General features: G+C 40.0%; 2 protein-coding genes across 12 annotated transcripts in view; one reads left to right on the top strand and one right to left on the bottom strand.

The window, feature by feature from the left end:
- The window catches only part of EYA2 (EYA transcriptional coactivator and phosphatase 2), an 87,695-nt gene extending 80,240 nt beyond the window's left edge, over positions 1 to 7,455 (top strand). For 4 of the 5 annotated variants that reach the window (XM_015647857.3, XM_015647854.3, XM_019008720.2 and 1 more), the window contains 6 exons: positions 538 to 596; positions 1,396 to 1,556; positions 2,546 to 2,660; positions 3,243 to 3,364; positions 4,142 to 4,242; positions 6,937 to 7,455. In XM_015647857.3, coding sequence (XP_015503343.1) covers positions 538 to 596; positions 1,396 to 1,556; positions 2,546 to 2,660; positions 3,243 to 3,364; positions 4,142 to 4,242; positions 6,937 to 7,017 — 639 coding nt within the window. In that variant the 3' untranslated portion in view covers positions 7,018 to 7,455. The remainder of the gene's footprint in view (positions 1 to 537; positions 597 to 1,395; positions 1,557 to 2,545; positions 2,661 to 3,242; positions 3,365 to 4,141; positions 4,243 to 6,936) is intronic. The other variant, XM_015647856.3, reaches the window with a different exon arrangement.
- Positions 7,456 to 7,585: 130 nt separating this feature from the next.
- Positions 7,586 to 27,535, bottom strand: part of ZMYND8 (zinc finger MYND-type containing 8) — a 49,722-nt gene continuing 29,772 nt past the window's right edge. For 2 of the 7 annotated variants that reach the window (XM_033519038.1, XM_033519037.1), the window contains 13 exons: positions 26,949 to 27,064; positions 25,419 to 25,900; positions 24,937 to 25,077; positions 22,197 to 22,349; positions 20,985 to 21,488; positions 19,823 to 20,191; positions 18,077 to 18,267; positions 17,476 to 17,556; positions 16,969 to 17,047; positions 16,139 to 16,378; positions 15,830 to 15,987; positions 14,345 to 14,434; positions 7,586 to 11,317 (listed from right to left, as the gene is read on the bottom strand). In XM_033519038.1, coding sequence (XP_033374929.1) covers positions 11,216 to 11,317; positions 14,345 to 14,434; positions 15,830 to 15,987; positions 16,139 to 16,378; positions 16,969 to 17,047; positions 17,476 to 17,556; positions 18,077 to 18,267; positions 19,823 to 20,191; positions 20,985 to 21,488; positions 22,197 to 22,349; positions 24,937 to 25,077; positions 25,419 to 25,900; positions 26,949 to 27,064 — 2,706 coding nt within the window. In that variant the 3' untranslated portion in view covers positions 7,586 to 11,215. Of the gene's footprint in view, positions 15,544 to 15,829; positions 15,988 to 16,138; positions 16,415 to 16,968; positions 17,048 to 17,475; positions 17,557 to 18,076; positions 18,268 to 19,822; positions 20,192 to 20,984; positions 21,489 to 22,196; positions 22,350 to 24,936; positions 25,078 to 25,418; positions 25,901 to 26,948; positions 27,065 to 27,535 lie in introns of those variants that run through there. The other 5 variants (XR_001524693.2, XM_033519039.1, XM_015647554.1 and 2 more) reach the window with 5 other exon arrangements.

The following is a 27,535-nucleotide window of genomic DNA, read 5'->3' on the forward strand; positions in this document are numbered from 1 at the left end:
CTTCAGTGCTTCAGCCCAGCTTCCCTGCACATCAAAGGAAGCTCAGCCCCCTCAGAACAAACTGGGAAAACACCGGCAGGGCAGGCGTCTCTGGAAATCTCTTTGGGACAGATCTTCTCCCCCTGTAATTATGTGGGCATACACCTCCTGTCCAAAGCAGTATTCTCACAGGGGGAAAGACTGCCAAGTCTCTGCCTTATCATGCATACAGAGTAGGAAAAACACAGCTTTCCTGGCTAAAACACAAGCATCTCTCTCCCTCCTGTCTGCATAGGAAGGAGTTCCACTCACTGTGGTATTCAAGAGCTGTTGTGCCCTTAGATAACAGCAGATCTCACACTCTGTCTGTTCATATTTTGTGCAAATGCTATGTGATACTTGTTGCTAACAATTAACTGGCTTGACAACAATACTAGCAAGTTGTAAGATTTTATCTCCTTAATATTACATTTAAAGTAATTTTGCATTATATTATTTCAATTTTTTTTCCCTCAACGTTGACTCAACTACTGTATTTTTTTTTCATCTGCCTCTCAGGACTGTGACCAGATCCACATAGATGATGTATCTTCAGATGATAATGGTCAAGATCTAAGGTATGGGGTCTCCCCAGCTGGCAGCTGCAGGACAGGTAGTCCCCAGCCATTTGGAAATAGCAGGGGGCTGGTCAGTGATTCTCAAACCTGCCCTGACTCCCCTCCTGGCTCTGTGCTATCTGCATTTATCAAGCACACACAAGTACAGAATCCCCTTTCTCACATTATTGTGCCTGTGCCTTCTGTTGGCCCTGACTCTGCTGAGCTGTGAACCATTCTGGGAATAAATCTAAATTAGGTCGAACTCCAGTCAGACCACACCAGTTTCTGATATGATTTAACCAGACAGTTGTCACAACTGTCACCAAAATGCTTCAAAACCAGACTGAAAGGTTTTCCCACTGTAGAGAGTGGGCTTAGTAGTGAGGAGTTGGACTTTGCTGTGCCAGATCCTCATTGAAACTTGTCCCCAAACTGCACCAAACATTACCATGACCTGTGTAAGTTGGGTCATCATGTTCACAGAAACTATTTCTGTACAATCCATCTGCTTTTCCTGAAGTGTTGCCTGCAGAGCCATGGTAAAAGGAAAAGAATGAAATGTGCAGAACTCATATAGAGCTTTGCAGTTTGTGGTTTTATGGATGATTATTGTGAGAAATAGATGTAGGAACAGAACATTTTTCAGATCTGTGCTGGTAATTGTGCTGAAGATGAACTTCAGTTCTGTACAGCGTGTCCTGTGTGTGCCTCTGCTGCCACTTGTCTCCACATTTCCTCGCAGTTGTTTCCCCTCCCTGCTGGCACTGTGCAGGCTGTAATTACACTGACCTCTCCCCTTCCCTCCTCCCTCTCCCAGCACGTACAACTTCTCTGCCGATGGTTTCCACAGTTCCTCAGCCAGTGCAAACCTGTGTCTGGGCTCGGGGGTGCACGGGGGAGTTGACTGGATGAGGAAATTGGCGTTCCGCTACCGCCGGGTCAAAGAGATGTACAACACCTACAAAAACAATGTGGGGGGTAAGTGCCAGTGGCCAGGCCACCAGCAGGCCTTTCATCTTCCCAAAAAGTGCAGGTCCTCAAGGGACATCTCTGGAGGAGTGTAGGGAGCCTCATGGTGTGAGTGCTTCACAGTGAGCTGAGCCTCCGCAGTCACCCTGAAATGTGGTTCTGTGCAGGATGTGCAGGAGTCGCACTCAAATACCTGATTTAGTGGTTTGAGAAAGGCTCAGGTCCAAGTGTGGGGCTTTATTTTTTAATTTATTTGGCAGGAAAGCAATATTCTCTAATTTTCCAGAATGTTTAGCAGGCAAGCAAACACTTCAAAACTAAATATTATATTCCCTTTTTTTTCTACACAGCATGTCTTATTGCTGTCTGAAAGCTTTCTTGTATTATAGCTGCTTGTTTTTAACTCCCCTGAAACAATACCACCCTGGGTTCCTTCATTTCACCTAGTTCCAAACAGTTTTTCCAAGAGACTCTTAGCTTCCCTTTCAGTACATCAGTGCAGGTTTCCCTCTGACTAGAAAAAGAAAGAAGCAAAACTGAAAGCATCATCACAACTTATTTGTTGGTTGGAGGACAAGTCTGCACGCACTGGAATTGGGGCATGGCTTTTCAGGAGAAACAAAACCATCCTGGCCTCAGGTGTCTCTCTGCCCAGGTCTTTACACAGCTCTTCCATCTTCTTGCTGGCTTCCCATGCAAGCTTTATCTCACTCCAAGGTGTTCCAGGGAGGTCCTGCCATGTGTGCTCGACTCAACCATTCCACCAGAGAGGAAGGAAGCTGAGCTGCAGCAGCAGAGGATTGTGCTGCAGTTGTGCCTCAGCTCAAGGCAGAGCCCTGGAGTGACACAGCAGTGACAAAGGGAGGCAGTGGCACCAGGGCCAAGAGAGGGGCAGTGGGAGAGTTCAGAACACAGGCAGGTGCCCTTGGCATTGTGCATACACAGAGCTGTGCAATTCCCTTTCTGTGCTTCTGCAAAGACACTTTCCCTGCTTGCAGGTTTAATAGGAGCTCCTAAGAGGGAAACCTGGCTGCAGCTGAGAGCAGAACTGGAAGCGCTGACTGATCTCTGGCTCACACATGCTCTGAAGGCACTGAATTTGATACATTCCCGGTAAGAACAGCTCCAAGAATTGCCTGTGGGCTTGATCCAGGAGCTCCTTTGCTTCCCTTGTTTTTACCCTCTAAACAAATCAAGACACATTTACAGGACTTTGCTGGCCAAGCCTGTGGGAGGCCAGTCTGCACATGTTTGCCAGGCTGAATTATCAAGGGTTGGGGTGAGCTTGGGATGGTGAACTGAGCAAAGCAGTTCCTTTTCTTGCCTTTCCTTGCCTCCCTCATCCATGGCACCATTTACAAGACAGGAGAGGGAGGGAAGAGCTCTTCTGTCCCTGAACACTGTCCCTCACAGAACCCAGCATGGACATCACTACATTGTGTTTAAATTCCCTCCAAAGAGATCCTGGCAAGCTTGCAGTAAGGCTGCATCACTGCTGCTAGTTTGGTTTATGTTTTTTTTTCATTCTGCTGAGCTGATCAAAAGACATTTCTGGTACTCACATTATCTTCCTCTGGCTGCAAAATCCCCCATTGGCTTGGGAACTTCCAGTGGCAGGAAGGGCTTGCTTCCTACCATCTTTCAGTCCAGGGGGGAAGAGAGAAACCCAGATTTCTAATAACTTCTGTTTCCTAGGCCCAACTGTGTGAATGTGCTGGTCACCACAACTCAGCTTATACCAGCTCTGGCTAAAGTACTTCTCTATGGATTGGGCACTGTCTTCCCCATTGAAAACATTTACAGTGCAACAAAAACAGGTAAGAGCAAACTGACTGAGGCCTCACCCAAGACAGGCTGAAGTTTTGTCCCTAAGTCATGCAGTGGGCTTTATTTTTAGTTCCATGCTTACAGATGTCTCATTCACATCCTGACTCCCACACTTAGCCTAGTACAGACTGCAGGGGAAAAAAAAAAAGTCTAAAAAACACTTCTCAAGTGTCTCCATGGGGATTTGAGCCAGATATATGGAAATATGCTCACCCTATGGAGAACTGAGAGCTCGTGGGATGTCCAGCTGCACCCAGCTGGAGGGAAGGTCTGGTTGGACCTGTTACAGAAACACTCTTTGGATCCTCTTACTCTTGCAGAAGGGTCAAGTGTGCTGAATGAGCTGTGTGAAGCTTTTTGAGTAATAAGTATTGATAGGGTTGGCTTGGGGCTTTTTTTGTATTCTGTTCTTTCTGGTGTGTTTGAACCTCTGAGGGGATTGCATTTTCATGTTTTTACTGTAACCGGAATGAACAGAAGAGGGCTCTGGAAACTGAGTGTCACATCTGTCTGCCAGCTGGTGGCCTGAGCAGGGCATCACAGTCACAAAGCTCACAGAAAACTGGCAGCATTTGCAAGTCCTTGGCTGACAAAACAAGTGCCATGAGATGGAGGATCTGCCTCAGAAGAAGTTCCAGTTTGAAAAGAAGGCAAAGAATGTTGCAGCCAGTTCAGTTAGGGGATAACTCCAGTCCTGTACCTGTGTGTTAGCTCTGCCTGTGGTGTGTGTCTAGATTAAAAAATATATCTTCTCTTGTGTTCTCCAGGGAAAGAGAGCTGTTTTGAAAGAATAATGCAGAGATTTGGAAGGAAAGCTGTGTACATTGTAATAGGAGATGGTGTTGAAGAGGAGCAGGGAGCAAAAAAGGTACAGTTTGTGGATATCATGCTGGATTCTTCCAAGTTCTGATTGCCATGACCCTTTGTTTATTTAAGCATTTAATGAAGCTCCTGCCATTTGAAGCAGCTTAAAATTGGTCTCATTTCTTAATATGCAAAATACTCAACAATAACCTTGTCAGAAATTCCATACTCTAAATCCCCCTGCTTTGGCAGCTGGTACAATATTTCAGTTGCTGTGTTACATGTTCCAAGAATCATTCTTGCTTAATAAAAATGGCTATAAAGACATGAAAAGGGAAAATTCCAGTGTGTGCTCTCAGATGAGCAGGCAGAGCGAATTTCTGATCTACACATGCTGCTTTTGTAAATTCTAAATTGTTGGAATTAATTTTTGAATTACTTACTAGAATATGCCTATATCCATACATGTGTTTGTATTTATGACTCATTGACACTGTGGAGTGTAACTTCATTATAGCAAATACCAAAGGGACTTGTACAGAGTTGCTGCCTTTATCAATGACTCCTGGATCAATGTGATTAATTTCAAAAGCAAAATGAAACTAGAAAATTGTACTGAATACAGAGAACAGAAACTGCAAAAAGCAGTGTGATCAGGAATAATGGGAATTGGAACAGCCAAAGTTTCAATTTCCTAAACTTTAAAACAGAAACCTGCCTGGAACTTCCATTTATTTGCCTTTACAGGGCCAGGAATACAATTTGTTAATGGTAGAGATTATTTGCATGATGTCTTTGTGCATCCTGGGTCTTGTGCTCCTGACATGACTGGGGAGATGTGACAGAGCTGCTTTTGCTCCAGGAGCATTGCACATGAGTTGAGATGCAGGAACTGGCTGAATGAGCTCCATCTTCTGCAAACTAATTTTTAACAGATACACAAATGACTGGTGTGGCTCAGGTGATGCTGAAAATATTACATCACAGGAGCTCAGCTGTACAGCTGAAGTTTGTGCTGGAGGACCTGGTATCTCATTCTGACTGAAGGTCCTGCAAAGACTTTCCAAGCAAATTTGAGCTCTTTGGTTGCACAAGCCCAGGAACAAAGGGATCCCAGCAAATGAGGTGGTGAGCAAGTGTTCTATCCCCACAACTGTATCTCAGGTTATCTTCAAAGCAGCAGAAACCCAGGTTTTTTATAGTGTATTTTTCCTGGCCAGTAGAAGCAACAGTATCTCACCCACCTTGGAAAAGTACCTAACACCACAGATGGTTTTGTAGCTCCCAAAGGGTTAAGGAGCTGTCAGGAAGAGTCCAAAATGCATGACTGGGGCTGAAGTGACAATGGCCTGCTGCTTGTGACAGCTCAGTGCCACACTTCAAAGGCAGTGGGTCAGGGAACAGAAGTGCACCAAAGGCTGCAGGGGCTCCCAGCCTGCATGGGGAGGTGCAGCAATCTCCTCTGCTGGGATTTCAAGAGCCTCCTGTCTCCTGGCCTAGGCAGCTCAGCCATTAGTAGAGCCCATTCTTTGCTGGGCTGTTGCCTCCTTTGATTGATGACAATCGTTAATCAAACCTACACACCTGAGCTTTGTACAGAAAAAACAAAAAAGGGAGGGGACAGGCAGAGAGCCTTGTGCTGTTTTGCTGACAGCACTGATAACATCTCCAGTTTCGTGGGTCATTTTTCTTCACCTGTCTGATGAGTGATAAATCTGTAAGTGCTGAACAACAGGAGTGGCTGGGAGGCCAAGTTTTCTTCTGGTTTAAGAAAGAAAAACAGATAATTTAATGGAAGAGGTTTATTAGAAACTGGGGGAGGGGGAAGGAAATAACTTTTCCCCTTAAAGTGAAATTGTAGAGCAGTGGATTTCAGTCTGCTGCCTCTACACACACTGATAAACAGCTTGAAGAAAACCTTTGTTTACTGGTAGGGAACAGGCAACAAAGGGAGAAGCTTTAGTTGTATTTAAAGGTTAGAGGAGTGTAAATAGACCTCTGTAGCATAAACATCTGCAACCACTGGAGATTTTTGAACAGAGGTAAGTAAAATTGGAAAAGGAACATCTCCCTTCATCAAAATCTGTCTGGGAAGTATGTTCTCTGAGGTTTTGTTGAAGCTGTTTATGCAGGAGCAGCATGGTTACAGGTGAACTCCTGCAGAGATAAAAGACTCTTAGCAGTGTAATGCCCATGCTGGAAGGGACTAAGTGCTGTCAGCTTAGGCTTTCTGTACATTTATTACTACATTTATGCCACTGACTGTGCAGAGACTGACATTCTGGGAGAAGGCAAAGAAAAACAGAGTCCCAAGTGTTACAAAATCACAGTGCAGAAAGGAGCTGTGTCTTTGATTTAACTACTTTGCCAGTTTTGGAGAAGAAACAAATCCAACGCAAACCCCAGGCTCACCAGAACCCACCAAAAAAAGTTGTATTTAACATCTAAGAGCATGTTCTAATTATTTTGAGGTTCTCTCTGTGCAAAATTTAGTATCCAGCCCACATCCTCCATCACCTGTGAAGCAGGATACTCTTAAATTGTGGAGGGTATCTTCCTGTCTGCATAGGAGAGACAGATCAACAAAGAGACACTTCCCACTTTGTCCCTTCCTCCCTGAGTTGAGCCTCCTTGCCTCTGGCACTGGTGGCCGAGTATAAAACTCTGTTCCTGAGGGTACAAGCTAAGAAAGTTGTCTTGATCTCAATATTATACAAAAACAGAAAAAAAAAATTGCACTCTTTTGGTTTCACTCTAGCACAACATGCCCTTCTGGAGAATCTCTTGTCACGCTGACCTGGAAGCTCTTCGGCACGCCTTGGAACTTGAATATTTGTAGCAGACCCCAACATCTTAGCACTGGGAGGGCTTCACTCAGACTCTTACATCGGTTCCACCTATTCCTCAATGTTTTCTTAGTAAAAAAAATCCCACAGCAACTGCAGTTTTTCTTTTTTTTGAAGGAGAACCCTTTCAGTGGAAGCCTTTAAGAACTTGCAGCCAAAGAATATTGTCTCAAGTCCTCCTTCCTTTGGACAGAGGAAAATCCTCCTGATCAGTCGGTGGGATGCTGCAGTTACTGGCTAAGGTGGAGGCACAGAGCTCTAATGGCCTTTTTGCCATCAACAAGGCAAATGCTACAAGTCTGGGTCTCCCTGTCAGCGTTCTTGGTTTTGAAAGGGGAAGAAGACACAGCAAGGACTCTCTGCACAATCCATCACATCACACAGGACCTTCTGAAAATAGGAGTGAAACTGTTGATTCTGTTTTTTTTTTTTGGTTGTTTTATTTCTTTTTTTTTTTTTCATTATTAAAAAGTATACTTAATGAAGCAGAGGGAATATGTCATCACCTGGGGCAGAAATTTAGTGGCATTTCCAGACTCAACGTCTCAGCTGTTTTCTTTTTTTTTTTTTTTTTTTTTTTTTTTTTTTTTTTTTGTATTTTTTTAATTTATGAACTAATCTCATTACTCTGGTATTAAGCTCTGTACCTGTGTTTTTCATCTGGCTTTTGGGGGGTGGGGGGGATGGGGAAAGTCTTACTGTTCTAAATTAATAGCTCATTTCTCCAGAACAAACTCTGGGGAGAATCATATTGTGTACATTAGTAAGGACACATGGTACTGCTGGTAAGAACTGTAGCTGTGTTTTTGAACCTTACCAAGATGGTACATGGACTGTGCATGTGTCTACACGGTGCCTTATGCTGCCGTCTTGGGGCTGAGGATGGGGAAAAGGTACCTTGTGATGAGTGAAAGGCATTAAATAAAAACATGTTTACATTTTGGGGGACTGGATTACCTGCCTTCTCTCCTACCACTCTTGGATCTAAAGGTAGGATGTGTGGAAGTGGAAGGTGTGCTCCCCAGTTCAAGGCTGGCCTGGTAAGCTTGCTGTCAAAACATTTAAATTCTCTGGGCCTGGATGGATTTCTTGCTTTGGAAAGGGCTGATTGTTCCTTGCTGTAAGGTCAGAAGGATCAAAGCCTCTCTGGAAGGAGGGGTTAGAGATGCAGCAAGGGCTACAGCCCTCACTTCTCAAAGGGTTACACAAGTGCTACACAGACCTGAGGGATATTCCTAAACTCTAAAAACATTTGGAGAAAACAGTGCTGTATCTGAGAGGGGATTTTCTGTCAAGCTAAAGCAGAAAATCTGATCTTAAATTAATCCAAGACAGCAGCCCCACAGCAGCTGTGACACATCAGCCTTTCAGTACACACTGTGGGGCATTTGCAGAGCTGCTCTCTGGGCTGAGCACAGCTCCATGCCAAATGTCACTTTTCCAGCACAGGCAGTGCTGGTCTCAGGCCTTGCTGAGCAGAATTTTCCCTGCTGTAGGAATGGTTTCCTTTGCTTGTGATAGAACTTCCTATTTGTGACAAAGTCAGTGAAGAATTGACTAATGCTTGCACAGTAAGTGCTCTGGTAAATCAACTTTTGAAAGAGGAATAAATGCCAGGCAGTGCAGATTCCCAGAGAAACACAACTTCAGCTTTTAATACACCATCAATCAGCTAATTCATCTTCCTTGAAATTCCAGATTTAACACCTGACTTAAGTCAATTGTCTGAGCACTGATTCTATTTTGTTTTTTTTTCTTAAAGATTCTTGGAAGATTTTGCTTTCTGAATCTATTTAAAGGTTTGAGAGCCCTTGGTTTTGTTGCTGGCATCCTTAGCAGAGCTTTGGGTGGGACACACCAAGGCTCAGGAACACTTGTGTCACACAGGGGTCACCACTTCCTTCCAGTCACCATGGCACAGTCATCTCTCAGTGCAGCAGGACTAGGAGGATTTACTGTTCCAGGCAATTTATCATGGATGGAAGAGAGGATCTACAACAGTTTTTTACTTGGGAACATCCAAAAGGCCTGGGAGCATGCACAGGCACATGTACAAGGTCTTGCTCAGTTCCTTCACCTGTAGTTTTATGTATTTCTACATTTCCTACATACTTTACTAGGATTTGGCCACCTGTTTTTTTAGAGGAAAGAAAACATCTCTTCTGTAGAAAAAAAAACAATGCTCATTAATTAAAAAAACCTCCACAGGCTGGAACGGGTGCCAGGAAGCAGTGGGGTTTCCTACAACGATTTGTACATCACTTTCTTTTTCCTCTAACACAAGGCCATGTTTCAGCATCCAAATTTCATGGGGAAGGCCAAAACATCATTTCAAACTTTCAGGTTTTGTGCTTTTCTATAAACAGTCGCACTGGGAACATGAACTGTGGCTGCTTTACAAAAGCACAGAACAAGGTAACTGCAGGAGCAGGAACTTCAGACAATATGCAGAGATTTTACAATGTTTCAGAAGCTCCAGATAATTAAGACACACTTAAGAAGTCTTGCCCAATTCATGCCCTCATGAGGGGCTACAACTGCACTCAGAGGCCCCATTTCTAACCCACAAATGACCCAACACTGATGTGTGTCTGTCCAACCCCACTCCAACCACTGGATAAATGTTACACATCAAATTGGCCAGGTTTGGATCCAAAGGTCCCACACTTCTGAGACAGAAGATGCCAACATAAGTGAGAGTACCTGTGCTCTGGAGACTCTGCAGAAGTGAACATTCCTCCAGACTGAGCCAAAACTGGAAATCCAGGAACACAGAACATTTTTCTAAAACAGTTTAATAAAAAAACTGTGACGTTTCTTGAAAAATTGGAGAAACCCAAAGCATATCGTGTGTGTCGCCTGGCTTTAGTCACAAAGAAACACAATTGTCAAAAAAGATATTTAAGTTTAATACAAATTTTATACAAAGAAAATGTGAAAAAATACTTCCATATGCTAAAAGCAATTATGCTTCACAAATAAGGCCAGCTAGGCTAGTTTTGACACAACTGCAATTAATGAATATTTTGTTCTCACTTTTTTTTTTCTTCTAATACTTTTTTCCTTCTAATCTGGGTACTAGCTGGAGACTGTACAAATCGCATTCTTATATAAACAATGGGAGAAATCAACATGACTAAAATGTACAACAGAATGTACTGGAATGATATCATACAATTAATTTTCTCATATACATACATCACCTTTGTTTTGTTCAATGCTTTCGTTTTACACAACATACAAAATGGGACTACAGCCTCAGTGTAACAGACAGCATCTCCAGGGGTACTTCCTCTCATACTGCACTGCTTCATGCTTACAGAAAACATAAATTCCATCATATAAATAATACATGCTCTGGCCCAGCATCAAAAGTCCTTTGCCCATGTTTCCCAGTTCATGTTTCTCTCCACACCTAGTTCTTGTTCCAAGTCCTTTGGGAGGATTTTTTAAAAATAAGAAAACTGTGAAGCATAGCAACAAACTTTACTTTCCTCAATCTTTGATAGCAGTAATCAGAAATCCTGCTACAACCAGCTGCTAGCACACTTAGCAAATTTTCTGATCTTAGACTGAATGAAATTTTAAAATAATTTTAACCTGTAAACAATATTAATATTTGTTGTCAGCCTGCTCATTGTGAAAAACAGTATAAATTTTTATGGATTTCCGGTCCACATAATTTGCCTAATAGAGTTAACTGAGAAGAGATATCCTTCATCACTTGGTTGTTCAGAGAAATTCAACAAGAGTTGCAAAGTGCAGAAATTTTTTCACTCCAATGGCAAAAAGTTCTTCAGATTTTCTGTATTACATTATTTGACACAGTTTCCCAAGACCAGTTTTCAGCATTAGGTTGTGGTAAGGCTGTTTTAAACCTTCCTTTTCCAAATTCAAACGCTCTTTATAAGTTAAAGTCAATACAAATATAAAAAGGAGATGGTACTCTAATGACATCCACAAATTGTACATTATTTACAAAAGAAGCATAGATTTAATATGGATCTTACCTGTCCTCAATTTTCTAAGCCAGCACTAATGCTTTACATTAATGTAGTGTAATTAATGCTTTGTACACGTACACAAAGCTAAAGTCTGAACCTCTGAGGTTAATCCAAAGAACTGTGTTTATTTGTCACATTTCTATTAGATTTACTTATTCCAACAATTGTTTGAACTTCTTGTTAGCAGTTAGACTCTTCGTACTTGGACTGGCATTGTGGTCTGAACATACTGAACTCCAGTTCTCATTGCCACTGTCCCAGCAGAAGGACTTACCACTACAGGAATGGTCTGTGGATTAAAACCAAGAGAAACAGATTGTTATGTTAAAGGTCACAAACATGACCACAGATATAGAGATATGTTTTCCAGGGGAAATCCAGAACAAGTTCCAATTTTGTGCAAGAACTAATACCTTTATTACCACAGTATTACCTCATTCCAGGGGAGGAGTAGTGCATTACTTCCCTATAGCCAAGAGTCTCAGTGTTCTCATCACTGCTATAGAATTACAGGGACAGGAGGTGCTATAGGGGCTGCACACACTGCCTGTGCTTGGAGGGTGAGGGTTTCAGAGTTACATCCAGTTATGTATTTTCTGCAAACTAATACATGGGAAGAGGAAAAAGGGCTAAGAAAATCCTTTATCACTTGAAAAAGTTCTGACAAATCAAACTGGAGTACAAAAATACCCTTGTTTATAAGTATATTCTCGTTACACGTTACTTAAATCTTTTTCCCCAAAAGGAACTTTCCCCCATGCATTCAGTCTACACAGAAGAGAACAAAGAACATCCATTTAAACAAAAAAAAAGTACTTAAGTTAACTTCTGCACAAATCAATAGCAAAAACATCAGCATTACTGGGAACTGTCTTACACACCCTGTAAAAATATTAATATAGAATAAACTTTACACTTCCATCATACTGATCATGATTTATACATCTCAACAAATGGAGTTTCAGGACATCTCTATAGGTGGTAATTGATTCTACAGATGCAGAGACAAAGGCACAAGAATGTTAAACAATCTGGTCAAGGTCACATCACTCTGGAGAGCTGTAAGAGCATTTATTGAACCTAAAGTCTGTATCTTAACCTTCCTCCAAAAACGTGAGAAAGTCTAAAAATGTCTCTACCATACAAACTGCAAAGTGTGTTTCGATACAATTCCAGTGATGCACAACTGGTGATCAGACAAACGCATCCATTTCAGTTCACAACATCTTGTGGAAGAAACAGGGAGGGAGATTTTGAGGAACCTGAAAGGGATGCACAGATCTTCCCTCAGTGGTAGTGTGACATTCCAGAGAGGACATGGAAGAATAAATACAAGTTCAGTGAAGCCCAATGTTTCCCCACACCGATTCAAGAAACCACATGAGTGTCTTAATGATAATTCCACAAAGACTCTGAGTGTCCCTGCTGAGATGGATTACAGCTCCTTTGTGACTGAGTCTGTGCCTTCCAGAAGCCTACTCATTCCATTCCCTGGAATGCAAAGAAGATGGGTTCATATTTTTACATTATTTTAACTGCAGGAAGAATAAAAAACAAACATGGGACCAATTTACTAAATAAATTCAAGATTACTGCCATTTTGTAACGATTTCAGATGTGTTTACAAGGTTCAGTGGAAATGGTACCCAGCAGATACAATGGAAGTTGTTCAGTGGAAGAAATTCCTAGTTGGACACAAAGTGCAAACTGAATTCTAAAGAAGCCATTATGTAAGTCACTGTCAGTACTAGAGGTGGGGAAATTAGGGTTGCCACAGTTGCCTTTTAAATATGCACACTTACACACATGGAAATAATTAAGTTTCAGTTCTTAGCACGGTCAGAATATGGAATGTGCGAGACTCCTTAAATGTGTTCAGATCATTCCCTGAGAGGTAAATTTTCCACCTCTGCCAGTTTTACACATATGTACATTTTGCATACATATTAAACATGCACTAAGGTTTAAAATTATTTAAATTGCACGTGCAGTCATTAGAATACAGAGGTGTCTGTAGCTGTGCAAGACTAATGCAAATGTGTACAAAGTTATAAACATGCACAAATAAAGTTGGAAACCTTTCACACCTTCCAATTCTGCTTCACATAACTCAATACACTTTGTGTTACAGAAAACCAATGAGGATAACTGCTATTTTTCTGAATATTACACAAAACCACCGTAGGATCTTACAGCCTCGCAGCTATTCACAAAAGAAGCCTGATGTCTTAGAAGTCAGCTATTGGATTTTAAAACACATACAAAACCTTATTTTTAATGGTAGTTCAGTCCAAGCAACTCAGGGCTGATGCTGCAGAGGTGCACAGTGGTCTCAGCTGAGACCCAGTGGAACTGAAATGCTGTGAGGAACGTGGGGAGCCTCCATCCTCACCAAGAGCTGTGTTTGTGTGGAATCTGATGGCTGTGAAGCACCGTGCCTGAGCGTGTGTCCAACACACACAGGGTGTCCTGCAGCTGGGCTGTGCACAGGGAAACAGAGACACAGGAACTTCTACAGCACATCAGTTCTCACAGTCACAGTGTGGGGAAGGTACACAGATGGTTTCTAACAGTGTATTTGATTTGTAATTGTATTTTCCCTGTTGAACCCAGCACAGAGGCAGAGCATGTGCTGTGACCAGGGCAGCAGCAGCTCAAAAGGTGGCTCTGGCATGAGCACTGCAGAGCACAACCAGCTGAAATAATGGGCTAAGATGGTGTATAAAATACAAAAATCCAACTCACTTTTGTCCCATCTACTGTGACTGACACTAGGGAATTCAGATGTCCTTGGTTAAGCCTTTGACAGTAAAAACCCAGGTCTGATTCCAATGTGATTTCTCATTTCATAATGTTAATGTGCAAGACTGCATGGGAGACACACTGCTGACAAATGCATATTCTTTTTCACAGGTACTGAGATGTCACAGGAATATCAAGCATAGCTCAGAAATAATTAAATCTCTAAATCTCTTTAGGATACCATAGACAAAACGATACTTAAAAGATATTTTAAATGAATTCTATATATTTACATTGATGATGTGGTCAAGTATATACATGAAATGGACCGAAAATGTGAAATGCCTCTGCCTGTCCTCAGTGCCTTTGCCAGACTAAGATTTTTTAATCCTTGGAATAAAGGGGTGGAATGTTGCACAGCAAAATAAAGCATTTTGCACTGCAAGCTGAAACTATACCAGTGAATTCATCTCTTGATACAACAGCAGACGGTGACAACCCCCCAGAGATACTGAGCAATTTTAATGCCAGGAACAGCATTGCTGCAGACTTTAAATTATGACACTGTACTTACAATTGTGGGTTGAGTAGTTGGAATATAGGTGGTGGTCTGCGGTACCTGGACCAGTTTTATAGGCTGGTTGCTTGTCACACCTGTTGCTATCTGCAGAGACAGCACAGGCAACCTCAGTAGAAGCCTCAGCTTTTACATAAATTCCACCTAGTTGTTACATCATTATTATGATAAGCAATTTGTGTTGGATGTTTTCTTTGTGTTAAAAATTTGCAACTTAATGAATTCACAGCTTACTTCTTTGTTAATAAAACAAAATTCAAATGATGAACATGGTCAATGTATACAACATGATGCTTCAGGTAGAACATCTATATAAAAGCAATCCCATATCTGTGTAACTGGAATATTCCCTGGCAGGTTTTAGGTCTCAACATTCCCTATTTCCCCAGTAATACAAAGCTTGGGCTGCCATAACAATGAATACGAACATTAAGTGAGTGAGCCAGAGTTTAACCAACTTCATCAAAACATTTAAGTGAAACAGCACCTCTTTTTTCCCCCTCTTCAAATCTGTTCCCCAAGTTACTCCCTTAGATGACATTTCAAGCCCAGAGATCTAACACCAGACGGTAGCAAAAGTGTCAAGAAATGAACACAGCTCTCTAGATTACTATGCTTCCCAATTCTACAGGACTATCTTGATGAGACATCATGCTGGAATCACAATACTACAAAATTAGTTTGCTTTTAATATTTTAAAATACAACAAGGCTCCTACTGATGTGGAGGATCATGTGTAAGGGTTTGAAGGATCAGCCCCACCCTCCCCCCGCTAAAATTTTTCATAAATCTTGCAAGGGCAGAAAAAAAATGATGCCAAAATTGCTAATAGTCAAGCCCTACCTATAAAGCAGAATCTTCTCTATAAACATTTTCTATATATGCAATGTAAAGTCCCTTTTTTTAGAGCATTTGCTCATCCTTGCCTACTGAAAACTATCAGAGTAGATGCTATGGAGGATTTCAAAACTGCTCCGTTAACCGTAGATCCAGGTGAAGTGTTGTATCAGTGTTATGGAACATTGTGGTACCCTAATGGCAGTCTGTGGTGAGAAAGTAAGTTGGTTTGAATGCAGGTCTTGAGCTTGGCCTCTGAACCCCCAGGCAAGAAGGGCTTGGAAGTGCTGCAGTCAGTATTGCTTATCAGAAGGCAACTTGTATCGAAAGATCCAGACCAGAAGCTACACTGATGGGTCCTGGAGAGAGAGAGAGAAAGAGGTCCAGTCCCCCTTGGCTGGAAGGATGAGTCAAGCCAACACAAGGTTCTATTGGGAATAAGTGAAGGGGAAAGGGTGTTCCCAGAGGAGAGAAGGAGGTTTTTTTACAAGATGAAGAACAAAAACCACAACTCTATCACTCCCCAAAACACACTGTTTGAAATATTCAAATGGTTATAAATTCCTGGCTTATCCAGGGAAGCCTTTAGGGGTAGGTTTCAGAGAAATCTTACACATTATTTTTGTTTGAAGTGATGATACTCACTGTAACACTCTCTTTGCTCTTATCAGCTGAGCCTTCCTTTTCCTTAGGAGTGCTGGCTGTTTCTGTGGGTGTAGACTGCACACTTGAACTGGGCTGGGATGATTTATTTAGTGTTTCTGTGCTAATTTCAGTATCTGCTTCTTGCTGTGTCGCAGTAGCTAAAATCAAGGAAAAAAGAGAATGAGGCAACTACTCATGGGAGCCAGTCCACAGTCTCTCCTCAGAGCCACATCTGCACATGAAGAACTGAGCCACTGTGGATCCATCCACCCACCCAAACCCCCCCAGCTGTGTAAGAGGCACCATTACCTGACTGTGTGCAAGATTTCATGTGCTCAGGCCAGTGAGCTTGTTGGCAGGGGTAGTCGCAGTAGCTGGTGTTCCAACAGCAATAAAAGATGGCCTCTTTCTTGCAGTTGGCACACCATTGCTTCTTCTTGGTCTCATCCACTGCTTGTTGCTTTTCCAGTTCCAGCTGCTTCTTCACCTCAGCAATCAAACGATCTCGTTCCTGCTCCAGGCTCTGACGCATTTCAGCCATTGTCAGTTCTACTCAAAATCCAGAGAAAGAGGGGTTTGCATTGTCTACCCCCCAACAGCAAGGAGCAAAACACATATTCAATATAATATTAATTATATTATATTTAGTTATTATTTAATATTAATAAGTTTAAAGACAACATGAAATTAAAACTAGCAGTCAAAGTGTTCCCTGAGCTTGGGCATCTGTTTCATACCTACTCAACAAATACAAGTCCTTCCATCTTCTCTTCTTATTCTGGGATCATGATTTTTAACCATTACTTTCCATTTGTCTAACACTTTAATTCTGAATGTCCCACAAAGGACCAGAATACAGCATAAGCACAAAAAGGACAAGCGCAGCTGCTGCTAACGTGCTTTGTCTTTGCAAGCCCAAACTTTTGTTCAGCTCCAATATTCAGAAAATACAGAGGATTCCATCTCTTCTCTCATCTCATTTGTTCATGGAATCTTGGTTTCTTTACAAAGCAAAATGTGGTAGTTCCAAGAGGGACAATGTGCAGCACCATGTGATGCAGGTAACACACACTAAAAGCATTTCCATTTCCTGTGTAGGACAATACCTTACACGCTGTTTTGGACTGTCAATTTCATACCTAGATTGTGTTTCATTTCTGAAAGTTCCTGTTGATGTAACCATTGAAGTTTTTCTATCTCAATCCTCAAACGCCGAATCTAAATATTAAAAATTTAATAGTTAGTAATAACAAACAGGGCGTGGTGTTTAATACATAATTATTATATAAAAACCATGCCCAAAGCAATGAGCCATCATTTACATCAAGGCTCCTTCATATTAACATGAGGACAAGACAATTGTAAACCAACTCCAAACCAAAGTGTGAAGTAATCTAATTATCTGTTTGCTAAATTTGCTCACCAGAAAGAGCACAGGACTCTTTGAAGACAAAAAACTTCTGTTAAACTTACTCTTGATTCCTCCAAAACTCTGAAGTCTTAAATTTCTGAGTGGAATCAAGAACCTATTCCACAGTGCTGTTTGCATTTATTAGAATAATATTTCATTAATTTTATTTTTAACTAGATGAGGCTTAGAAAAGCAAGATTACACAAGTTTGTTGTTTTTTTACTCTTTCACTAACCTCAGCTATTGTACTTCCAGTAGTATTTTTTGAAAGATCATTATATATTTCAGTCATTGTTCCTTTGATGGCATCCATCATCTGAAAGACAAAAAGAAAAACATTTCTTTGGTATATATTTTTAATAGATTTTTTCTTTCAACCCCTCTACTGGGAACCTATATTGCTACTCTTCTTTCTCTCTAAATATATGTAATTTACCTGTTTCTACTTATTTAGAAGGCAGAGCACAACAATTTTGATCAGCAGTCTAATTTTTAGGTGTCCTGAACAGGTGAACTGCTTGACTTTCTACTTCTGGAAAAAATTATTATTGACATAATTTAGGAAAAAAAATATATCACCATGAATTTGGGGAAGAAACACAATGCAAAAATATATAGTATTCACTGATTTTTTAATCTAAATATCTAAGAGAGGATGAAAAGCTCCATCCCCCTTCCCTCAGTGTCACTATGATGAGACCAGCACTACACCACCCTTCTCTGTAACAACCTAGCCTGTTTAATGCATGAACACACTTCTGTGACAATTTCCAACCTGATGAAACTACAGGGTGTTTTAAAAGTACAACTCCTTTAAACCTTCCTCCAGAACTTACTTTGCTGGTATATTTAGCAATATCTGCAGCCACATCAGCTGAAGCTGTTGCAATTGGCAAGTCTGTGTTGAGTGAGGAAGAAAGTGTGCTTGCAGATCCAGAGCTGGTAACCATGGAAATGGGCTGAGTGCTTGTGACCAAGGTTATAGTGGATGTGGAAGTGCTCTGGGTGATCTCTTTTTGCTGCACAGCTAAGAAAAGAGAACATTGAGGGGATCAAACACATTAGGAATTATGAAAACAAACTTCTACCTTCAATATCTAACTAAACTGAGTGCATGTAACCATTTCAGATTTATTTATACAAATAAGTGCCATCTAATGATTAATTACACAGTGCCCAGCCACTGAACTTGTACATAATTGTAAGGCTTAGAGGTAATGAAGCAAATATAACTTTGAAACTTATCATTTTAGACTGGCCAGTGCAGAAGACTCTCAGTTCTAACAGTTTATCTGCTGGAGTATTTTTTAAATAGTATTTTTTTAAGAATAAAATGCTTCAAGCTATTTTTACTGATTCATGTTATAAAAGAAGTTTTCCTTGCCAATATCCTCAGTAGTGAAATTACTGAAATGTCCATTTATTCATCTTTATGTGCTATATTTTTGTTTATGCCAATTGAGTACATAAGAAATCTATAGATTTTATAGTTTTCACATGATAGATTTCTAGACTATAATATTTAAGATGCAACATTGCCATGATGTGCTCAATAGTAAACAATACTGAGAAAAACTCACAGGCTGAACACAAAGTTCATCCCATGCTATTAAGGTATGTGTTAAAGTATGATTGCATTTAACTTCTCCAATTTTCACATTTATTTTTCCTCATTGAATATTTCTGCATCAATTTGTGCAGTCTACAAGAAGGAAGATACCACTTCCTCAACACTGCTTAAATGACAGAAACAAAAGCAGTTTGGGACCAGAGAAGTGAACCTCTGTAAATGTCTGTATGTGAACCATCACCTAAACCTCTCTCCTCTATAAAGTCACCTGTGTGTGTGCCAGTGGTGTCAGCAGAGTGGAGAATGTCTCCTCATCAGGCACAGCAGTAAACATCTCAGGTTATTAACTTGAAATAACAAATGAAGCTGATTTACATGAAGTTGGTATTAAGGGAAGAAGCAACAGCAGCACAGGCTTGTGTTACCCTGTGCCAGCTCTTGGTGAAGGCTCCAGCAAAGGGATGGTGAGAAAACAGTTGTGAAAACATTCTGAAATGCCAGGGCTGTTTGCTCAGTAAACTAGCATCAAAGTCCTGTTAAACAACAGGGATTTCAAAGACAAATCCTGGAGCCTGGGTAATTTCATTGTTGTCAAATTATACTCTGAAAAATCTTCCAGATCCACTGCTTGTCAGATAAAACTGGAAGCAATTTGTAGATACTGAGGTGACACTGGTAAACATGCAAGTGGGATAGTTAATAGTTTTAGCATATGATCCAGAAAATGATTCAGTTCACCCTTCCAAATCTGTTATGGCTATGAAAAGCAAAAATATTTATACAGACACACAGTTTTTTTGTCATTAAAATAAGGAAACATGACTCTAAATACACACCAGAAAGAGCAAGTACAATGAGCCACTTGTATACTGAAGACACTTATCAGAGTAGAACCAGAGTTCAGAGATCTTTTTTATACAGAAGAACTCTTGTCTGGGCACCCTTTGGAGCACAGGGATCACTACTGGGGAATTATGGCACCACAGGCACATTGAGTTAGAGAAGTGTGTACCTTTAACTGCTTGTCTTGTCTGGTATCTTGTCCCCTGAGAGGACTGAGGCTGCTGTGACTGAGACTGCTGGCTCTGCTGCTGCTGTCTCTGTACCTTCTGCATGTGCCATTTCTGAGAAGATGTCTGGAATTTATTTGAAGAATTCCACACCACCCTCTGCACAGCAGGGGCTGTTTCCTTGGGCAGCAGAGGCCTCTGCTTTTTCACAGGGCTTCCTGTGGCAGCTGAGGGAGCACTGACAGTGGAAGCAGCACTGGTGGTTGCTGTCACGCCGGCTGGGGGGGTCTGTGATGCGGAGCGGGTGAGCACTGGAGTTTCTGGTAGAGGCTGAGTGCTTGCACTGGAGGAAGGTGGAGTTTTACCTACAACTAAACAAGCAGAAAATGTTACACCAGCTTTTCACCAACACATCTGAGTCATAATTTTCCATCTAGTTTTTGGAACAGCCATATATACCTTCCAGTCTGCTTTGAATTATTTTCTTCAAAAGTAATCAATATTCTACAAGTAAAGTCATTTCAGTCTAGTTGAAACTGGTGGCAATTCAGGTGCAACAGTAACTAAGCAAAACAAGAAGTACAAAACCAAGAAAAACCAGCCTGACCTCATTCAGAAGATATGTGAGAGGTTAGCATTTGTTAGGGTGTTTCTGCCTTACCACTTTCACCTGTCATCCCAATTTCTTTCAGGATAGAAAAAAAACATTCTAAAGGATTAATGTCATCAGTTACTGAAGGAACACTATAAACTTTCTAAACAACAGTGAGCTGACATTGACAGCCAAATGCAGATGACACCACATTGGGCAGGAGTGCTGACCTGCTCAAGGGCAGGAAGGCACTGCAAAGATTTGACAGATTGAATCAATGGGCTGGCACAACTTAATCATGTTCAATAAGGCCAAGTGCTGGGTCCTGCCCAGCAAAAAATATCTATATTCATAGTTCTACATTGCTGAAAGGAAACAGTAAAACTAATTCTGTTTAAACCAGAAACTATAATGGGCACTCAAAACTTTTTTCATAGGTACAAATGTTGAACAATCACTCCTAAAAATTGTTTTAATACAGCTATTTTTATCTCAATGAAAAAATAAAGGTGGCAATTCTACCTTTGGTAACAGCCCTACAGAGGGGAAAAAAGGAAATAATTCCATCCTACCATCTTGTTTAGGAGAAGGTTCTTTAGAATCTTTCTTGTTTTTCCTTCCTTCACGAGCACAATGATCATCTCCAAGATCGATGACAAGTTCACTCTCAGAATCAGAGTCCAGTCCTAGATGCACTGTTGGAGAGTCTGTTTCATCTTTACCTTTCAGCTTTTCTTTTGCAGGATGCTGTAAACTCTTTCCCTTTTCAGAAAATTCTTTTTCAGTGTCTGAAACAGCCTTTTCCTTGACTGATTCTTCTGTTTTCTCCACTTCTGGACTTGTGCTTTTAAGTTCCTCCTTGTCTTCATTCTGTGATGGAGGCTTAGGTTTTTTTTTCAAGCTCAATGATTCTTTGTCACTTCTTGCACCTTCCTTGTCCTCACCATCCTCTTGATCATTCTTTGATTTCTGATCCTCATCACTATATTCACTGTCACTGGTATCAGATTTCTCAGAATCTTCAGAGTCACTGTGTTCTACTGCAGTATAAACAGCTTCAGATATTTCATTTATTCCTAATTGTGGGAAGGAAAGCACATTCCATGCTGACATCAGACTGACTGACATTACCAAGAAAATACTGTATATACAGGAACAAAGTGTACACATAGCATTACCTTAACTGTCAGTCCTTAAGCTACAAAGCTTAGTGCCCTATCCCAGCACCACAATGTATAAGAATGAACTTCTAGATACCCCAATTAATATTTTTATTTCATTAAATGGCCCTCCTTTCACTGCTTTTCCCCCACTACCTGCAAGGTCTTTTGTTCAACTCAGTGCTGGCAAACAAAAAAAGGAGTTATTCTTATCCACAAGAAGCCACCTTGAAAATAAGCAACACTATTTACCTGATTACAGTTAGTTACATTCATTCTACATTTTTACATTTGTGCAACTGACACAATTTAGGCAGAATTATCTTAATTTTTCAACATGCAAAGCAGGCAAGACTATAATCCTCTCACACTACATGTATATCTACATCAGAATGGTACAAAAACAGGTTAAAAGATAAAAGCTTTTTGACAAAAATTTGAAGCATCGGGTCTGTGTTCTAAAGCAAACTAGTTCAGTGCATTCTACTTGCCTCAAAGAGTTTGAATATCCCCTACTTTGTTTTAAAACATAAAATACTTATGGTTTTACTATTCAAAAACTTATTTAACCTCCAGTTTAAGTGCATCCTTCCCATGACCACTGTGTTGTTGAGGGACACTCACCCAGTTGTGCCTTACAGCTCTCGATGGTCTTGTCGAGGTTGAGCTGGAACCTGCTGCGGATCTGGCGTTTGGGGGAGATGAGCTGCACTGGGGTGCTCTGCTGCTGCACAGACTCACTCAGCTCCTTCAGATCCATCTCAGCTTTGCTACGATCTGCAGAAACAAACACCAGCTAAGAAAAAGATTTTACAACAAGATTTGAGATCACTATCAAGATAAAACACGTTTCACCAAAAAGCAATGCAGACGATCTGGAACATAGTGCACTTTTTTTGTAATTATGGGCTAAATAATGACTTCAGTACAAAAAATGGGTTCTTCCTCTCTTCACACACAAAGCACATGCATCAGTTATGGGGACATTTTCTCCATCAATGTGAATTTATCCAGAAATCCCCATTCAGGCTTGTAAAGCTGTCTGACAGCACCTCTACTAAACTACCGCTGTTATTTACTACTCGGAATACTACCTTCACAGAGAAAATTAAATAGAAATAAAATCTTTATAAGATTTAAAGACATATAAAATCTTCATAGTCATTATTTAAAATCCAAAAGTTAGGTCATGAGAATACATATAAAATGTGGATTATTCCACTGAATAGAATAATAACTTCATTTTTCAGTATATGTCAGCAAAAACTTGAGTTTTCATCTACATGTATAGAATTTTCACTCTGAAATGAACACATCTGTCTGCAAAGAATACATACTACAGTGCTAAGGGTAGAACTGTCTTAGCAACTAAGTTTCACATTTTTGCTTCAATTTTCCCATTTCAGAAGCTGTATTTGTACAGCACAGTCCTATCCTTTACCCTTTGCCAGGAGTGCTGACATTCCATCAGTGCTCAGGGCACTCAATCAGTTGGAGTTAATTGAGGGAAGAGGAAGGACCCATGAAGAAGGGAAAAAAAATGAAGAGCAGAATTATGTTTGACCAATTGAGCTCCTTCAACTGGCTCCTAAGTAATCAGAAGGACCAATTCCATAAGCTGAGAAAGACCAGTGGCTATGGAGAAGTCAAAAGGTAACACCTTTTACAATGTGCATTTGTGCTTTATTTTCAATTTTCATTCCAGAGTAGTTAAATACGACAGTATTGCCTTATTTTACTATGTATATATATTTTTTTTTACAAGACATTTTCTGTTAATGTACAATTTACAGAAAAGTGAAATAAATACAAAGGGCTGAACCAATGATTCCTCTGACCAGACATCCTTTTTAAGTCTGACTTTCATATCACATTCTTACCATTTTTTTATTGCCTCTGTTAACCAAGAGCAGGTCCTATACTATCAGAGACATGGGTTTTTTCTCCAAAATCCCCATATATCTTACTCATTCACACCTTCATTTTTCAAATTAGCAAGTCTGCCAGTAGCAACAGATGGTTCATTTCTTATATTTTTCCTTCCTTTTTGCTGAATTGCAGACCACAGAGTCCTAGCATTCTGCTGAAGATACAAAGTGTCTTTGTTTTCTGGACTCTCCCTTTTGTTTTTGCAGAGAGAAACCCTGGTCACATCACCCAGGACAATGGGACACGAGTTATATGGGAAAAATTCTAACATCCACAGAAGAACCTATGTCTGGCACAGCTGATGCTATTAAATGAAAAAGAGTTTTTATTTTCACTCTCATCAATATAAAGTATATTTATAAAGGAAGTTCTCTTAAACCTGGAAAAACACACAGATATTCTACTTGAGAGCATACAAGCACTTTTTTTCTCGTATTACTCATGGACCACAACATCAGATTTTTCAATTTATGCTATTTATTCAAAGTGCTCCAGCTGATATCTCCCATCTGTGGCTCAACAACTGCAGCATTATGTATTTTTTAACATTTTTCCAAATGCATTGTCACCTCAGATGAGGTGACAGCTGCAGTGCAGCAGAAGAAATTAATTCTACAACTATGTCCACACATGTAATCCACTGAAAAACAGACTTGTGAGCTTATATCCGGGATCAGAATATCTGTAAGGCACTGAAGACATGAACTCATTATCTGAACTTGAGCCCCCCTGAAATACCTGCCTAACACCAAGGGGCAAAATCCTGATTTCTCTGTGTAATATCATTTGGAGGTAAAAAGTTGCCAGAACAGAATCAGTATTCTCACAGGAACAAAGCATGACTGAGGAAATCTGTTTGGCTTGTGGAACTGTTTTACCAGCTTAGTACTCACCTACTCCATCTTTCAAAATTCCAAAATCCCAAAATTTACTTCTAGGGAGTTTCAAGACTTCGAGAATTCTGCTAATTCCTTTCATCCATCTATCTCCCTAGAGAGGGATGCTCAGTGAGGAGGTGATGTAAAGGCAGCAAGAGAGAAGCCCTAGTAAATCCTAAATCCTAAAGATCACAAGAAAACCTTGCCAGCAATTCACTTGAGAGAGACTGAGTGGTGAAGACCAGCAATGTTCATGTAATTACAACCATTAGAAACTTACCTATTGTTTAGACACACTCATTTGTACAGTTCAGCTAAGAAAAAAATTATCCTTTTACTACTTCCTTTCATCAACAAGAAACAATAATGGAAACTTTCTTTTATGAGATGAAAAACCCAGTAAATCTGATGAAACAATAATTGCATGTGTGCCTCATTTAAAGACCTTTGTTCATTTAAAGCCACATACAAGCACATTTGTTCATATTATGCTGCACTGACACCACCATAATTTGTTCAGCTGTAAAAATATTAGGTTTTCAAATGTCAAAACTAACCAAGGTTAAGATTCAGAATGCTTCCTGGAGTGGAAGTTCTTTCTTGCTTAGCAGAAATTGGCGTTGATGCTTGAGGAGAGAAAGGTTTGGGGCTGCCTGACAAGCTCCCTGCTTGACCCGTTCTTGTTGGTGCTGGAGAAGCTGAAAAAGTACAAAATTAATAAAGACAGATTTAAAACCAGAACACCTACTCATGACAATTCTAATTTCTTTTGGTATTTATTTCCACTCTCCATTCACTTTAATAGTTGCAACTATTTCCTGCTATTTAAATTGAACAGGTTTAGTCACTTTTCGAGATTATTTATTCCTTCTCAATGTGACAGAAAGAACTGTTCTTTCTGATCTGTGATACTGAGAGTTAAATGCATCTCTTTTTTTAGAATTTCTTCATAAACCAAGTAATAATATAGCCTGTCATTAAAAAGTACATGGAATAAAACCAGTCAATTTCCAAAGTTCTGTACCCCCTTTTTTTTTACCTGTATTTTTCTCAATGAAGTCCATGGACTCTTCACTGGCACTAAAATGACTGGAAGTTGCTTTTTTCTCTGCATCCTGTTCAACATCAGACCCAGTGTGAACTGATGAGTTTGTACTCATTGGTGACCGTGGCATATCTGTCAGTGAAATCCTGCGACCTGTGCTACTGCCCAGCATGGACTTGCTCATCAGAATCTTGGGTGATGCTGTCATATCAAAATTCAGTTTGATTTTCTCTTGTTTGTCTGTCTTTGCAGTTCCAGCAGCTGGGTTTGCAGGGTCTAACAACATTTGGTATTGATTGTTGGGAGTATATGGTGTCCGGAAAGGTGCATAATTAAATACTCCAAATTTTCTACGAATGTTATCAACATAAACCTCCATTTCTTGCATTGCACTATTGAAGATGCTTTTAGTCTTTTTCACAGAAAAAGGAATTTCTTTAGACATGAGGTAGCAATTATTTATTGGAACCCAGGCCCTATATGTGAAACAGATAAATAAAAGATAATATAACAATATTTCATACTGTGAATTGACATTGCCAACTTTTATGCACATACTAATTTATTTTTGCCTAATCATAAAGATATGAATAGTTCAGATAATTTTAAAGAAGCATCATTACATTCTTTTAATATTTCAGTGCTTAGTTTTGGTAAGTAAGCAAATTGCATGCCTTGGATTATCACTGGTTTATTTTACTTTATCCAGTAGAAATAAAATGACTTAACACTCCTCCAATATGACAGAAAATATTCCTAATTGAAACAGTCTGTGTAACTGCAAGACAACCATTGCAAAACAGTTTGTCATAGCACAAATCATGGCACAAAAATGTAAAGAGCAGGTAAGAAATGAATACTTCACAAGCACCTTCTTAGAAACATTTTATACCCCAAGCCAAGTTGGCCAAATTCCTTAGTGGCAGGAAAAGTTCTATCAGCAAGTACTGGACAGTTTTATTTAACATTAAATGAAAACTGCCTCCCAAAATCCTAAGATAGCAGGAACTTTGATTTAATTACTCCATGGCTTTGTATAGTTGGCTTTTTTACAGCACATGTTATTATAGATTTGTATTTCTAATTCATGACAAATCAACTTGTATTCATCATGGCTGTGTCCATCTAAGCAGAGGATTCACAAATACAGAGAACTCCCTTCAGAGCAAAACTGGCATTTTCAACACAGGTTGTATTTCTGTATTTTTCAAACCTACAGCTTTGTGTATATTCCCATTAAGGTTTAGACAACATAAATGACTTCATTGTTTTCTTCCACTTTTAAGTGGAATACCACCAGACAAAGGAATTAAGCTGCATATTCACCAGATTCTGTAGGTATCTTACAAACACGGCTCACGTTCTACAGACACCATGTAAGGGTTTAAAACTGGGTTTGCTACAGTAATTACACAGTTTGTTAGGGTCAGGGTTCTAAAGACAGGATCCAAAAACGTGTAAGCACACAAAATTACAGCACAATTTTTTAAAGTACAGTCAGACATCCTTTTGTTCAAGTCCCACCTGTCATGTTGGCCAAAGAAACGGGCATCGACTTGCCCATCTTTATCCCTCAGTGCTTTAGCAGGCCAGAATGGAAAGCCTTTGAGTTTAGCCCAGACCAAAGGGTGGGGATTGCTCTAGAGGAAGAGGCAAAATACACAGGAAGAAAATGTAAGCACTACTACCTTTAAATCTGATAATGAACATGATTTTGTAAAAATTGTACGTATTACTTAGATTCAATAAAGATCCAATGTGCATAAGGCACTTAACAAATACAAGATTCCATTTTACTATAAACATAATAAATTGTGAGAGGACAAAATGATAAAATTATATTAAAAAACTACCAAAACACAAAACCTTACACATCTTGATTAAATTTATCATAGTTGCACTTCTTTATTCATTTATTTTTGATTAGTCCTCTTCAAATATATAGCTTAAGTCAGGCTAGAGCCAATCCTTGAAATGCTCTAATTTTCACTTAGGCTTGTGTCTTGGCAGATTATAAGACGCTAAAAAGTGCTTGACTTGGGGCAAGCACTACTTAGCAACAGCCAAAACATCAGTGTGTCATCAACAGTATTCTCATTCTGAATCAAAAC

Source organism: Parus major, chromosome 20 (assembly GCF_001522545.3).
Source record: "Parus major isolate Abel chromosome 20, Parus_major1.1, whole genome shotgun sequence".
NCBI lineage: Eukaryota > Metazoa > Chordata > Aves > Passeriformes > Paridae > Parus > Parus major.